Source organism: Molothrus ater, chromosome 5 (assembly GCF_012460135.2).
Source record: "Molothrus ater isolate BHLD 08-10-18 breed brown headed cowbird chromosome 5, BPBGC_Mater_1.1, whole genome shotgun sequence".
Classification (NCBI taxonomy): domain Eukaryota; kingdom Metazoa; phylum Chordata; class Aves; order Passeriformes; family Icteridae; genus Molothrus; species Molothrus ater.
In genome coordinates this window covers 71,462,915-71,478,233 of record NC_050482.2, presented here as the reverse complement: position 1 = coordinate 71,478,233, position 15,319 = coordinate 71,462,915, and the positions used below count along the sequence as shown (strand labels likewise).

Below are 15,319 nucleotides of genomic sequence, written 5' to 3'. Positions count from 1 at the left end.
TATTGCTATATTTCCTTTTCAAAAGTGTCAGGAACAGTTGAAATGCTGCATCTTGTGCAATTTAAAAAACCTGGGGTCTTCTGTATTCAGGTATAATGTTTAAATCTGCAGCAGGATTAATTTTGGAGAAGTCTGCAGCTCATACAGCTCTCATTCACATTCCATGGATAAGGAGAGCAAACAGGGTTGTGCACACGATGTCTAAGTCAGGAAAGACTGGCTAATGTGCAAGGTGGTACTCAGAAATTTTAAGAAAGCATAGTGGAACCAACACCAGTGCTGCCTCTGTGAGCTATCCATGTGCTATGTGTTTTGTCTTCTCAAATAATTTCTAAATTTAAGAATATCTACAAATATCTAATTCCTTTTTTTGACTTAATTTTTCTTTGCATCTCTCTGTACAGCTTTTTAAATATTATTAAGAGGGTGAGCAGATGACATTACATCTTTTTTTCCTCATTTTCATCCATGTGTTTCAAGTGACAAGTGTGCATCTGAGTGTTTTTGTGTGTGTCAAGGTCCACAAACTGAATTATGTTAAGTAACTGTTAATTTGTATGGAATAGCTCTAAGTCACCTGACTGTCTACTTGAATAGATTAAGCAGAATGAAGCTGCTCTCTGGAACATCCATCAGAAGGGTTAATGTGTCTCTGTCCTTACGGAAAGAGCTGTTGAGAAGGGAAGTGGTGGAGTCACCATTCCTGGGTCTGTTCACACAACGTGCAGATGTGGCACCTGAGGACATGGTTTGGTGACAGTGTTGGGTTGTTGGTTGGACTTGATGATCTTGGGAGTCTTTTCTAACCTAATGATGCTATGATTTTTTTTTTCCCCCTGCATATTCTGGTCTCCATCTCCAACCTTCCCCTGTAACAGTGACTGCATTCATGCAGGGAGGATTTCAGCTTCATAGCCTTTGCTACAATATCACACCTGAAAGTGGGACCCAAAGCCCGGCTGCTGAAAAACAAGGGACACGTCATCACCATGGAGGGGATAACAAACAGCAAAAGTGTTCCTAAAGTATTTACATCTGTTCCGATTTGCCATATATAGGTCTCTTCTCCATTAGAGCTTAATTTAATCATTTGGTATCTGCTCAAAACATGTTTTGTAGTAATTCTATCCTCCTCAAATTGCATTTCAGTTACTAGTAGTGCAAACAACACACTTTCCAAACAATGTCAGAAGCAAAAATGCAGAAAAAAAGCTAGTCTAGTCTCTATGCTTAACCTAACATACCCTTTTCATTTTGATAAGTTTCTGGCAATATTTTGACATGAAATAATATTTCATTTTTAAAGACATTGAAAATATTGATCTTAACTCTTATGGTCAGTGAAACGTGAGAATATCAAAAATATTCTAATTGTAGGCACTTGCCAGCCTCCTACCACAGAATTTCAAGATTCAACATCCTGAAGTGTTTGGATTGTGATAGAGCACATGTATATGTGCATATATATATATGTGTATGTGTGTATATGTGTATGTACATACATCATAAATATCATAACCTCATAAATATCTTCTCTCTTGTGTGGGAACATGGAAAAAAGAGAAAACCAATGTTAGAATTTTAATTGAACTCTTTAATCATTCAGGTCTAAACCATCTCAATCTTCAGTTTCAAAAGGAAGCAGAGAAAATGCCCAGGCTGGATCAAAGACTGTTCAAGATTCAGGCGTGAAGAAATCACAGGAACATAAAGGGCCCAGCTGTGGTCATAACTTAAAAACAAAGAAGCCTAAGCTTCAGGCAGGTGCATATGACCAACCAGTAGTTATTGACTGAGTGTCACAGACTACATTTAGGATCTAATCATGGTTGCTGCTCCATGGACAGTGCAGTGTGTAAGTTCAGTTTGTGCTTTAGTAATGGTATTTTTATTTAATAAACACTGAACAGGGAACAAATATCTTTAAAAACTGTCAAATCTAGAAGGCTAATAGAAGAGGAAAACGTGTTTCTTATCAAAATAATTGGTGCATATCTTAGGATACAGCAATGATTACAAAACCTCTATGATGACCATGTTGCCTTTTTAACTCTTTTGGAAGTGTAGGCACTGTGGCAGGTTCATGCAGTCTGGAAAGGACTGCCAGAGGTGCAGAGGTTTCCAGGCTTCCTTCCTGTGGGACTCTCCACCCACTGCTCCCCTGAGAATCCTCTTGAGGTTTCTCTCCTTTGCAGCACAGGACTTGGTGGTCATTAGCTCAGCATGAAGACCCTGTCAGCTCCTGTTCTTCTGCCTGCTGTGCAGGTGACTCTCCTCTTCCCCAGTGACCCCACTGCAGACAGGGCAGCTGCTGTCACCAGCCCCGGGGAGTGACATCAGACAGCTGGAGACTGGGGTGCTCCAGCATCCTTCCTCTGGAGCCCTGGCTGGCTCAGAGCTGCTGCTGTGCCAGGGCTGCTTGTTGCAGCCCACATGGGCACTGCCACCTCTGCAGTTCTGAGTAGGGACATGTGTCCCCACTCCCACTGTGGCACGTGGGAGTGAAATACTGTATGTATTTATGAGTGATTATGTGTACTTATCCCTTTGAAATATGTCTGTTGTTCTTCAAATCGGACTTCTCTAGGTTGTTATTCAAATAGAAATTTATGACTTCTGTGCTTGGCAGAAGTACCTCAATTGAAGTTTACAAACAAGACAACCTGCCAGCCTAGGAAACACTCAACAGCTACTGCAAGCATTCTCAAGCACATATGCTGACTGCTAGATTCAATTTTGTTTTCTTACTTTTAACATCTTAGCAGCCAAAGATCAGAAAGACATGTTCAGTTTCATGAATAAATGCAAGTTCTGGGTGGTTGCATTTTAGTTCTTTTCCCTTACACTTATAACAAATATAAAAATAATATCATGAAGAACATGCTCTTCATCTTTATTTTTCTGGTAAAATTGTGACAGTGAATAAAGCCTATAGTTCTTCACCCCTCCTTTAGCTGAGACCTTTGCCAAAAATTGAAAATTTAGTTAAAAACAGTCATTCTCCTGAAAAACATTAAGTGACTTGTCTGGGACAAGTCTCAATATGTACTGCCAGCTTTGCATTGAGCACAATACATTGTTCCGAATTTGATCCAAAATAAATAGGAACTCTCAGGCAGCTACTGTAGAACAAAATGAAAAGCCAGGATGAAACAACTGCTGTCCAGGGCTGGCACTATCCAGTACAGTGCAGCTCCACTCCAACGCCTGGACAGGTGAAGGGACAAGGAGTTCAAAAGCTGCTCTCAACTGACATCTCATCCTGGCTTTCATTGTGCAAAGCTTGTATTCTGTACTTAACTGAGTAGAAAATACTTTTATTTCAGAAGTAAACTTATGGGGGGGGGGGGAAATGGAGTAAGGCCATGTATTTGCAACCTACATTCCAGGTAGCAAGAGCTCTGAGCACCCTGTGCCCTGAAACTGTTCTCTGTTCATCTGAGCCAGCTCGACAGAGATTGCACCATTAGCTGGTACCTGTGGCAGTAACCAGTCAGTATTTTGGCATGATCAACCCAAAATCTTAATAGAGGATTGCATTTATCCCCAGTCCTGAGAAAATGGTTTTCTAAGATGTATGACTTGCTCTCAAAGCTTCATAGAAAATGGGAATGGGGTATTGTTCAATCAAAATAATCTTCTATGTCAATATCTGGATTTAGGAGATCTTCACCATAGGCTGAAAGATCCATTTGATTTAAAATTAAGTTTTCAAAGGTTTCTTCCAAGTCCGTTTCACCGATGAGCACAGCTCCCATCATTCGGCCGTTCTGCATCACCACTTTGATGTACTCGTGGCCCTTGGTACACCTCAGCATCAGCTCGTGCTCTGAGCCGAGGCCCTGAGCGTTGTACTTCCCCAAAACCACCACCTAGCAGAAGGAGAAGGGAAAAGCTCTCATAACAACACTGCAGTGGCTTTTAGCATTTCTGCTGCTAACAGTTCTTGGCCTCAAAAGTGATGCAAACAGGGAAGTATTCATCCCTAGGGTCCCTCCCCCCATCACTGGCTTGCAAACACACAATGGACTGAAAAATCTTCCCCTTAAAATATCATACACATTAGCACAAATACACACAATGGACTCAAAAATCTTCCCCATGAAATATCATACACATTAGCACAAACTGAGAAAATAAGCTAGGATTAATTACTATATAAAGAAACCTGTTTTCTCAATATTAATGCACCTGCTCACTGTCAGCAAGTGAATACAAGCAAGCAGTATGTGTTACTCAGTGGTTTACAACTATCAGACTGTACTGACCTTGTAATTGAAAAATTTTGTAATGTGAGCAAAGAGTTCAAAGCTGAAATCCACATCAATAGACTCCCCTAAAGCTTCTGCTGCCATGCACTTTGCTGCATACCATCCCATCTGCCGAGCCTGGGTCCAAAGCCTCATCTGCAAGAGAAAATTGGGAAGATTGAAGTCAGGAGGCCATCCCTGTGCCATGAGCACACTCTCTGCAGTGAGTACTCAGAGCACACTTTGTGCTGTTAATACTCAGAGGGGCCAGCCAGCTCATTTCCAGCCACCTCCACAGAACTCAGCCACCAAACCCCCAGGCTTATCCACTGTGGGGTGTCACTCACTCAGGGTCACCAAATGTGGGGGTGTTTGAGGGTCCCCAGGATGAGGGAAGAGATGAGAATCCTGACTCCACATTTCAGAAAGCTGATTTATTATTTTATGATATATATTATATTAAAAGAAAACTATATACTAAAACTATACTAAAGAATAGAAGAAAGGAGACATCAGAAAGTTAGAAACGAATGAATAATAAAATATCATCACAGACTCAGTGTCTGACACAGATGGCTGCCACTGGCCATTAATTAAAAACAATTCACATGCAACCAATCAAAGATGCACCCGTTGGTAAACCATCTCCAGACCACATTCCACAGCCATCAGATAGTTATTGTTTATATTTCTTTTCTGAGGCTTCTCAGGAGAAAAATCCTAGCAAAGGGGTTCTTCAGAAAATCTATCAGTGACAATCCTCTGTTAACCTGTCCCTCCTTGGTGTGAGCACTGGTGTGTAACTCCTGTGCCAGGACATACCTGGTGCCACACAGGGCTCGGCTCCCAGGCTGCTGTGCAGATATCTCCAGCTGCAAACACATCTGGCAGTGATGTGTGCATGTGCTTGTCCACCTTCAGTCCTCCATCCTCTCCCACAGCAAACTGAAGGGGTTTACACATCAGCAATGAAACCAGGCATCCAACTCCCTCCCCCTTAACAATCAGCTGTTGGTTCATTATTTACCAATGAGACTGTGCTGAGTGGCAAGAGCTCCACTGAAGGTACAAAGCATTACTGTTGTTATTATTATTTCTGGAGCACAGCACAGGTTTTTAAAGGACTATTACTGATACCTAGGCAGAGAAGTCACAGGGCTTGCCAAATTCCAAATCACACTGTGTGTTACAGGGACACCCAGTCTTAAGAGATCACTTTGTATTTTTGCCAAGGCAAGAAAATATCATTGCAAAAACTTAATTCCTGATCTAAGCTTACAGCATAGGCCTGGAAATATCTCATGGCTCAACATCAGATCTATGTTTTCAGCATTTCCTTCTTTAACCAGAGCACAGCCTTTTACCTCATAATCAGATGGCACCACTTAACCCAAATACCACAACATCCTGGTTTTGTCTGGGATTATTTTTTGGTAGTAGCTTGTATGGGACTATTTGTTGGATTTGTGATCAAGGTTAACAACCCAGGGATGTTTTAGTTGTTGCTGAGCAGGCACCGAACACAGAAACAAAATGATCCTGAGGTTGGAAATGCCCATAGCAGTTATGAGCTCTAGAATCACCATCCACATTTGGGTGCTGACTTCCCTCAATGAACATGAGCACTGTGACAGCTCAGTGTCTCAGAGAGAAAGTACTGGAAATAGTTGCTTCCTTTCCAGGAGCAAATGTCAAGATTAATAAGGTAAGATTATGGTACAGAACTAACATGGAAATTATTCTATATTTTTGCCACATTAGCCAATTATACAGATGATTTTTTCTCTTTGGTTAGGCTTAATACTGCATATGTACTGTATATAAACACCTGGGGAACAACATAATAAACCAAGACCACAAATCAAATACACTTGTATCATGTTGGATATCTCAGTATCAACATACCCTGCCTTATTTTGAGATGGTACACAGTATTTAAATCTTTAGCAATCCATGTCAGAACAGAAGCATAAAACAGCTCAAAAGGTTTCTTTAACCTTACTTGAAAAGCTCCAGAAGAAATTGGTATACTTACATTATTGCCATCAAGAAATGGTTCAACATTTGGCACAACTCCAGTTGCACTGACAATGAAATTGCATCCATAAATTTTTCCATTAGTTAATTCCACATATACAGGCCACAGCACTGAAAAAGGAGAAAATTTTGCCCTGAGAATGTAACCAACAGAAGTTATTTTATTAATTATGTCTTTATCATAAGATATGAAAGAAAAAAAACCATAAAACCTTTGAGGTAAGTGAATAGGTAAAGAAAGGTTAGAAATAAAAATAAAAAGGAAAAAACTATCAGAGATTACCTGTAACTTTTCTTACCATTGCTCAGAACTAGAGAAAAAAACTATTTTGGATCTCAGCTCCAACTCCTACTAATAACTTCCTTCAGAATTTTCCTAAATTAAAGCCCTCTGTGTCCTGTGGGATGTTCTCTCAACTATGCAACTGCCAAATATTCTTTTATGTAGAAATTTACAGATGCACAGAAGTGCCTCAAAAGCAAAAAGAACAGCACAGATTTGACTTGTGCTGAAAGAAACTGATTACTAAAATAGTATTAAAAATATTCATTTTAATTAGGTGGAAATTATAGGCATAATTATTAATTTTTTAAAAAGGGATATTTTCCTCTACTTGGAAGGTTTACTTCAGTTTTGATACAAAATGTTGGTGGTTTTTTTCCTCCTGTTTCAACTCAACTATTAAAATATTTAATGGATTGTGTTAGGATGGAATATTATGCACACATGATTTTGGTTACTTTGTGGAAAAAAGTGTCTGACCCATAAGATTTTATAATTTAATTGCAGCCCATCAATTTGATTACTGTAAACTGCCAGACCTCAAATCATAGAGAAAAAAAGATTTATTTTTCCAACAGCAAACATGCTCCAGCACAGATTTATCTTCAAGGTCTTACCAGCACTGGCACTCACCCTCATCTGCTTCTACATTTTTCTCTCCTTTAGGAAAAGTCAAGGAAGTCTGCTGCAGTTGGATAAATTCTTGCTGTAAGTGTATTTTCTTTACTTCACACAGGATTTCAATATGTACTTTGTGAGAAAACTAAAAAAAATAGACAGAATTATAAACATAATGATTAGTGATCACAAGAATGATAATAGCAAGGATATCTTCACCTACATTGATATTACTGAAGTGGAAAACCCTCCACCATATATCCCAGCCCATTACCTGGATTCCCACACTTTCCTCATTTTGGCACAGCTCTAACCATAGCCAATGGCAATTTAGCTGCTTTTTCAGCAGGTAACTCACATTTCTTGAAAGTTCATAACAATTAGATTCTTCTGGCATGCCAGAAAACATATTCAGGTTCCCCTAAGCTTACAGAAAGAGAGTTCAAACCTTATCAAAACAGAATAAAGTAAACTCATTTTTTTGTCTTTCAGGATTGCAAATCCTTTTTTTTTCTATCATTAATTAAATTTTGGTAACAATAATAAGTTCATGTTCTAAACACTGTAAAAAGAAAAAATACTCTGTACCATCAACCCACATTTCAACCATATTCTGAGCTCAAGCCAGAACAGGAAAGTTACCTGTTTCTCTAAATTGTTTTGTGAATTTGGACCTTTTTTTATTCTCCACTACACAAATACAGTTCCACAACCTTCAACAGCCAAACGCCCACTGATTAAGCTGCTGAATATCCTAAACATCCTTTAGCTGGTCTTTGACTGATCACTCTTGACAGGTCATTTTATAAATGCAAAACAGATGCAAACACCTAACAGCTCAGGAATTCATAAATGAAAAAAAAAATTAAATGTGAGGATTTTTGCTTTATTGCAAACATGGAACTCTTCCCAGTTCTCATGCCCACAACACCCAAATAAACCTTGCAGCAAGGTTTTGCCCATACCTCCTTAGTTCCTTTAAGGTGTAAGCCCTCATGCCAGTCAGGGCCCAAGGCACTGCCCAGCTTGTCAGATGCTCCCGGAGGTCTTACTTTCTCCTCACTTCCTGAAGCAAAGACATGGAGTATATCAGATTTAGTGTGCATCCTTCCTCGTCCTCAGAATCCAGAACAAGGATTCTCAATTAACAGAAAAATGCCATCTGGGGTAATATCCTTATTCTTCCTGCCTGATGTCTAGAACCATGCTCTTCTTTTTGTCCTGACTTTGGTCCTCCATATGTTTGTGTGATGTTTGTTCATGCAGTGCTAGTTAATTGCTGTTTCTGAGACTGCACTTTCACTCCACCTGTAATAATGTTCTGTGTGGTTTCACCTGCCCCTCCAATATCTCATTATGTGACAGCTCCTCCCTATGGAATGGTGAGTTCACATCAAAACATTACAAAAAATAGAACAAGTTCTTCAGCAGAAAGAAAGCAGGGAACGAGCATAGATTTGGCACAAAGGTCAGCACTTTTTTACAGCTCACAAGAAGCTGTATTACATTCTGTCTACATAAATGTGGGATGGGTTTTTACGTTGCATTTTTGCTCTCAGTTTTTGAAGGAGGAAATCTCATTAATGACAGCAGTAAGCCTTATTCCAAGCTGCTAAATTGACTGATTTTAAGACTACCTTTAATATGAAATGCTGCTGCTGCAGTGTCAGCAAGCTGAACCCCATACCTTCCACTGTGTACTTGGTTCTTTTACACTCGATGGGAGTCTCTTGGCTTTCAACAGTGAGCTTGGGAAGGAGGAATTCAGCTGCTCCTGCATCAAAGAAAGTGTTCCCAATGGCTTTGTCTTTGATAGCCCAGATTACTTCACAGCCTTGAATTTCATACCTGTGGGCATTTTAACAAGGGATAAAGTGACAGACTGCCTGAAAAGGATCTGTAAGCAGCACAAGCAGAAGTGTGTCAAGTTTCCTTCCAGAAGCCAGAACCAGGGGATCTAAGACTTTCCAACCTATCAAATCCACTTCTAAATATTTACATAAGGAACCCATAAAAAAGATCTCTTCAACCTGACAAGTCATAATTTTTCACCAACACAACCCTGACTGAATTGGGGTAGGGGGCAGATCTAATTTGTAATACTAGTAATTAGTATTTCCTGCTCCCCATAATGAAAAAGAAGTGCATTTCTGCCAGATTCCCACTGTTAAAAACAAGCATTTGGATCTTGCTTGCACTATGTGGAACATGAACTGAATATTCCTGATATCTATGTGTCAAAGCTTCTTCTGGAACTTTCCTAATTTTATGCGTCAGTAAAAACCACTATGTTGCAAAAAAAAAACCCTGTAATCAGTTTTGCTTCTAAATGCTCTTTAAGAGCATATCTCTTTAAGAGATAAAATTTTATAAGTCAACCTTCTCCCAAACTCATGTACACTGGATTTAGCATTGCATTGTTAAAGACTTTCTTTGATTATGTCTTTTTGGTTCACTTACACTAATTCAAGGGCAATCCCACCATTTCCTACCACCACTATTCTCTCAGCTTGAGCCAAATTCTTCTGAAAAGCCTGCATTAAGAAAGGAAAAATGTCAATTAGAGCATGTTCCCTGCCACTGATCAACTATATCCTTTTAAGTATTTTCTTGCTCTTAGTCTTGATTTTCTCAGACTATTGATACACATCCAGCTAGGCTGAGACCTGTGAGAGAAACTGTTGTAATTAACAACAATTTCAGTTTCACTTCAGATTCTTTGAAAATGTAACTCCTTTTTTTATCAAGGTCCAGCTTCATTTGATGAATGGCAGCTCCATGTTAGCAGTGCTCACCCTGCCTCCTGTAATTCTGAAGACCTGTAGCAGTGAAACTTCACCTTTGCCTTCCAAGCTGAATTTTTAGTCTATTGTCATTTCTCAGATGAAAACTCTGACTATTTCTAACTCTTTTCTGTTCAAAGAGGAGAAGCTACAGTAGAACTGCAAGAGAATAAAAAAGTCATTCCTTCAGTAGCTTTCCACTGCACGAAGCAGCCCTTGTACCAGGAACCACACACACCTTCCCAAGGAAATTTCTTTATCTTTTCCAATTGGATTCTGCCTGGAGGGTGAAAAAAGTATCGTTTATTCCACATTATCATGTTAGAAATAATGTGTATGAGCCATCTATAAACTTAACAAATATAGAGGGTAATTAATTCAGTGGCCTCATAAGGCTGTTTTTCTGCTAGTGAAAATGTTCTTAATTAAGAATATATAATAGCAAATGTTATTTTCTGTTTCTCCATTTCACTCCACAAGAATTCTGGTATTTTGCACCAGATGCAGGAATATATTGCACATTTTGAAGTCCCAAACACATTTACCTGTGCACTGTCAGTGTCCCGGATTCCTAACACATACGGGTTCCCCTCAACAATTAATTTTGGTTTGGCTCCAGCACATAGACAAAGCTTTTCATATATGTATTCTTTCCCATCTTCAGTGTAAATTTTCTGTTAACAATGAAGATAAAAGAAAAAACAATTCATCTTAGAGAATTCATGTAAATGAAGACATCTAAGAGACATCTTTCCTTAATGTCACAGTAATTAGCAGATATGAAAAGCTGTAAGGGGCTTCTGAAGGAACAAGGCTTCATACTGTTCCTGATTGTGTGTCATTTATTGCCACCACACCCACCACAAATAAGTGACCAATAAAATGGGAAGTGCAGACAGTGCACTCAAAGCAAAATCAACCACTTGGTGGCACTTGGTACTCACTGGCTGTGCCAAAAAAGTTCTGTGTTTTCTATCTGACAAATGTCCCTCAGGCCCCAGGAACAGAACTATGCACTGCTGGACATCAGCGATCAAGAATCTCATTCAAACATTTCAGCAGCAGTAGCTCTAAGTTAACCAGGCACAGGATAGGACACAGTTTAGAAATACTGCAAATCTGTTCTTTGCTGGAGAAAAAGTGGAGGCACTCAATAAACTACATCACTTTGAGAAAGAAGACCTTAAATTTTATCATTTTATGACATTATTTGTTGTTCTACAAACTAGAAGCTGCATAGTTTAAAGCGATTTTGGGCAAAAGAGCCTCCAAATCCACATAGGTTAATCATCTGTTTCCACCAAGACCTATATTAAAACACTATTCTAGTAATGATGTAAGAAAACCACTGGATTCAGAATGTTAACAGAATCCACCTGGAATTACATCTCCAAACCTTAAAAGTGAGCAAAACCAGTCTGGGATGTGATTGTGAGTTCTCATACATGCTGAAGTGAAAATAACATGTTGACACAGAGCTAACAAGGCTGTGTACATGCTGTCCATTGCTTGTATTTGCAACGTATTTCCTGCTAAACAGGAGGAAGAAAAGGTGGAAATGTTGTTTCTTTCAAGATTTATTTTGTCCTCTGTATATATTTTCTACTAGAAAAAGTGTTAAGCAGCAAGTGAAAACAGAATTAGGAAATATTTTCTTGTAATTTTGGTAACTTATGAATTCAATAACCAAAATGTTCTTGAACAAAATTTCTCATCCAAAACATTCAGCTACTTCTTAAATTACTTTTTATATACATAATTTGAAAAAAAAAAAAAAAAAAACAAATAAAAAAGAAAACCTTAGCTTACATGTTCATCACTTTTCAACTGTTTCACTCCAGACTGTATAACTCTAATATTGGGATATCGTTTTTCTAATAGGGAACTTGGTTGCTCTTCAACATCAAATTCCTCAAGTGTTTTGGAGACCTGTAGGAGAAAGAGAGGTATTTAAAAATACAGATCATTTATCCATCTCTTCTTCTAAAGCTTTTGACAGAAGGTGCTGTGTTCATTTATAGTAAAAAAGTCACAACATAAAGCCCATATTATCTGAAAATGGGTTACCACATAACTGCCAGAAGTTTCTTTTTCCATACAGAATCTTTTCATGCCTGTTCCTGGTTGAAGAGTCAAAGTACTACATGTTAATCCTAAAGACAGAGATTAAGCAAAAATGGAAAACTCTGGCAGTTGCTCTAACTGCTACAATGTTTTATTCCATAAAGAAATCTATTTTCAGAGTTGTTAAAACTGCTTTTTCATTTATGAGAAGTAGTGTTAAAATCCTGGTTTTTCTTTTTGTAACTTTGCTAAAATAACTCATCCAGAGCCACTACCTGATATTTCAGAGACCTCGGGGGAAATGGACAACATCAAATAGAAGACAAACACAAAATAAAAATCCCAAAGAGGCAAGTCAGAGTTTGAAAAACGTTCAAATGATGATGACAATTTTGTGTTTTTTTCCAAAAGAGAGTGGCTGCATGGAAACCTCCGGGCCTGCTACTTTATTGAATATTCAGAGTTTGGAACACAGCTAGGAACCAGAAGCCACACCATGCTTGCAATTCAGAGAGAAATTAAGATGCTCATGTCCTAAACTCAGATTCTGCTGCATTCCAAGAGTGCTTAGCTATTCCCTTATTCTTCAGCTATGTAAATTTCCACTGATGTGAATTACAGACTTTACATCTCTGCACTGTGCAGATGTCTTTGCTGGACACTCAGCACTTTCAGAAAGCATTCTGTAGTTGGGTGTTACTCCAACAATCTCACAGAGAGCTCTCAGACTTGGCTTCATCACCCCACTAGCCACAAATCTGAATTCATGCATGCATTTGATTTTCTTTTTCAAACCAGCAGGAAAGATGTTACTGAATCAGTGGCTGCTGGAGTAGACAAAGCTCAAAGCAATTCCCCAGAAGGTTATCCCTTTTTTTTCTGTTTCTGCCCCAAATTCTAACATGATCAAGACTATGGTACCATTCCAGTGCTTCAAAGAGGTCACTCACTAATAAAGCGGTGAAATAAAGCTTCAGTAACTCTAAACACACTTCAGTCCTGTAAGTACTTGGTTTAACTTTTGCCTGAGTGGTGTGAATATATTCACAATTACTGATAATTTTAAAATAGTCAGTCTTACGAACACCACTGCAATCATGCTAATATGAAAACAAGCTCAAAGTCACGAGCATCTTCACCACTGGGTTCTAAATTACCTGCACAAATAAACTTTGAACACGTCTCACTATAAGAAAAATTAAGTCTCTCTTACCTGCTTGAAATTAGTTACAGCTTTGATAACTGGGGAAGCTGTCACTAAGAAAATGTCTTCTGATGGGAATTCTGCAGCCAGCTTGTAGAGAAACAGAAACCGTGATGAGAGTTGTCATCAGACTTGAACACAATAAAACTACTGGTGACAAGCAGTATGTCTTAATACATGACTTTGGTTTTGTAGAAACACTACTTGAGGATAACAGAAGGATAAGGGCTGAAGAGAATTTGGAGACACAACATTTCTTTCAATCCCATATAAATATACCTTCAAGAACTGCAGCCACAGGGTAAAGGACTATTGTCACAATATTCCAAAGGCCGTCTGATGGATCAGACTGTGATCATGGGATCTCTGGACACACCCACTTGGTGGATACACATTTTTTTACTGCTCAGCAGTGACTAATTGCTTACAGGTTTCATTTGCACTGAGGAAATGCTGATTTCTCCTGGATATTTTATACCCTATTTAGTAAACTGATCATTTTCAGGGTGCTATTAAGCAATGCAAGACTTATAAAGCCCCAAGCCAAAGGGAAGAACTCCCATTTTAAATGTGCCTTGCTCAGCAAGGTGACACAGACCAAGACAAGTGGTGCTGTGTGGTGGAAGGGATGCCAAGCAGAGGGACCCTGACATTACCAGAGAACACTGCCTCCAAAACACAGTCTGTATGCTGCTCTGCAGCCCTAAGAGATAAAATATTCCTCATCCAACTAATACCCACATAATTTCATTCCACAGGTGCAAAATTATCTCCAGTTACTGTTATTTTAAAACCAGTAATCCTTGAGACCAAGTGACAGATTAATTTCTTTTTAGAGCTTGGGGTCACATAGAGCTGGATGAGGTACACAGCTCTAAAACACGGAGCCTATAAAAACGGAGCAGTGTTAATTAAAAGGAGCACATCACAGCAGCCTCCAGCTGGGCTGTAGCACAATCCCTTAGAATATTTCCTGCAGGGATCCCGAACCCCTGAGCTCTGGGCCAGGGCACAGAGAGCCTGCTCTCTGCAGTTACGAGTAACTCACTCTCTTTACAAAGCGTTTCATAAATTGCTTCAAGATAACCTTATCAGCTCTGAACCTCTGGAGCGGTACTTGTACACAGATAAACATCCTTATATTACAGCACTGCTGCCCTGGGGCTGCGCTTGGCTCGTGTTTTCTCCGGGGACACACAAAAAAATTATTAAAATTTTTAAGAAACGGGGATTAGGGGGGTGTAGGACAGAGCGCGGAACTATTGAACACATGCGAACATTTGTGCAGTTACAGCGCAGATCTGTTTCCATGGCCGTGTCCTTCGGGGGTTTATCTCTCTAAGTCAGCGCCGGCCGCTCTCACCGGGCAGGCGGCAGCTCCGGGCCGCCGAGGGCCGGGCACACCGGGGCTCCCCGGGCTGGGGCAGCTTCCCGCACCCCTGCGGAGAATTCTCGGCTGGCGGGGAGCGGGAAGGGTAGGGAGAGCCCGACCCCCGTTACCTTCTCGGCGCAGGTGACCCCCGCGATGCCGCCGCCCACCACAGCGAAGCGGCCCCGCACCGCGCCGCCCGGCCCCGCCATCGCCCCGCCCGGCACGGCCCGGCCCCGCTGCACCCCGCCCGGCCTACGGAGCGCGGGAGCGCCACAACTTCCTCTGCTCCGCGGGCTGGAGCGGTCCCGTGTGCAGCCGCCCCGAAGCGGGTTTTCCCCGCCCGTTCGGTATCTCTGTACCGTGTGGCTGCTGTCTGTGTACGGGGATCAGAGCCCGTCTTAGGCACGCAGTCCGGGATCGAACCGTAATCCAGTCCAGGTTTCCCCCCTCACCCATTCCGTGCTCCGGTGAAATCCGGTCCGGGTTTTATCACATTCCGTGTTCTGGCGAAATCCAGCCCAGGTTTTTCCCCATTCCGTGTTCTGGTGAAATCCAGTCCAGGTTTCTCCCCATTCCCTATTCCACGCAATCCAGTCCGGATTTTCCCCCACGCCATACCCCAGGTCCGATCCCAGCACTCTCTGTACCAGGAATCCCTACAAATTCTATATAAACCCCTATCAATTCCATATAAACAAATCCCTATAA

The 15,319-nt window shown here is 40.4% G+C and overlaps 1 protein-coding gene across 1 annotated transcript; it reads right to left on the bottom strand.

Moving 5' to 3' along the window:
* Positions 1-1,573: 1,573 nt before the first annotated feature.
* On the bottom strand, positions 1,574-14,820 carry PYROXD1 (pyridine nucleotide-disulphide oxidoreductase domain 1). Its single transcript, XM_036401536.1, has 12 exons — positions 14,740-14,820; positions 13,249-13,329; positions 11,781-11,900; positions 10,517-10,645; positions 9,649-9,722; positions 8,876-9,036; positions 8,154-8,254; positions 7,204-7,333; positions 6,286-6,398; positions 5,073-5,195; positions 4,269-4,406; positions 1,574-3,872 (listed from the first exon to the last, which is right to left on the bottom strand). The coding sequence occupies exons 1-12, from the start codon at positions 14,818-14,820 to the stop codon at positions 3,624-3,626; spliced, it is 1,500 nt and encodes a 499-aa protein (XP_036257429.1). The 3' UTR covers positions 1,574-3,623.
* Between the last annotated feature and the right edge of the window lie 499 nt (positions 14,821-15,319).

What these genes read in the sequence shown, in the direction of transcription:
- PYROXD1 (XM_036401536.1), bottom strand. Translation starts at nt 14,820, where the DNA reads ATGGCGGGGCCGGGCGGCGCGGTGCGGGGCCGCTTCGCTGTGGTGGGC. An exon ending in AGTTGAAAAGTGATGAACAT is followed by an intron (nt 10,646 to 11,780) that starts GTAAGCTAAGGT and finishes CATTGTTAACAG; the next exon opens with AAAATTTACACTGAAGATGG. An exon ending in ACCTTAAAGGAACTAAGGAG is followed by an intron (nt 7,334 to 8,153) that starts GTATGGGCAAAA and finishes TATTTTTTTTAG; the next exon opens with TTTTCTCACAAAGTACATAT.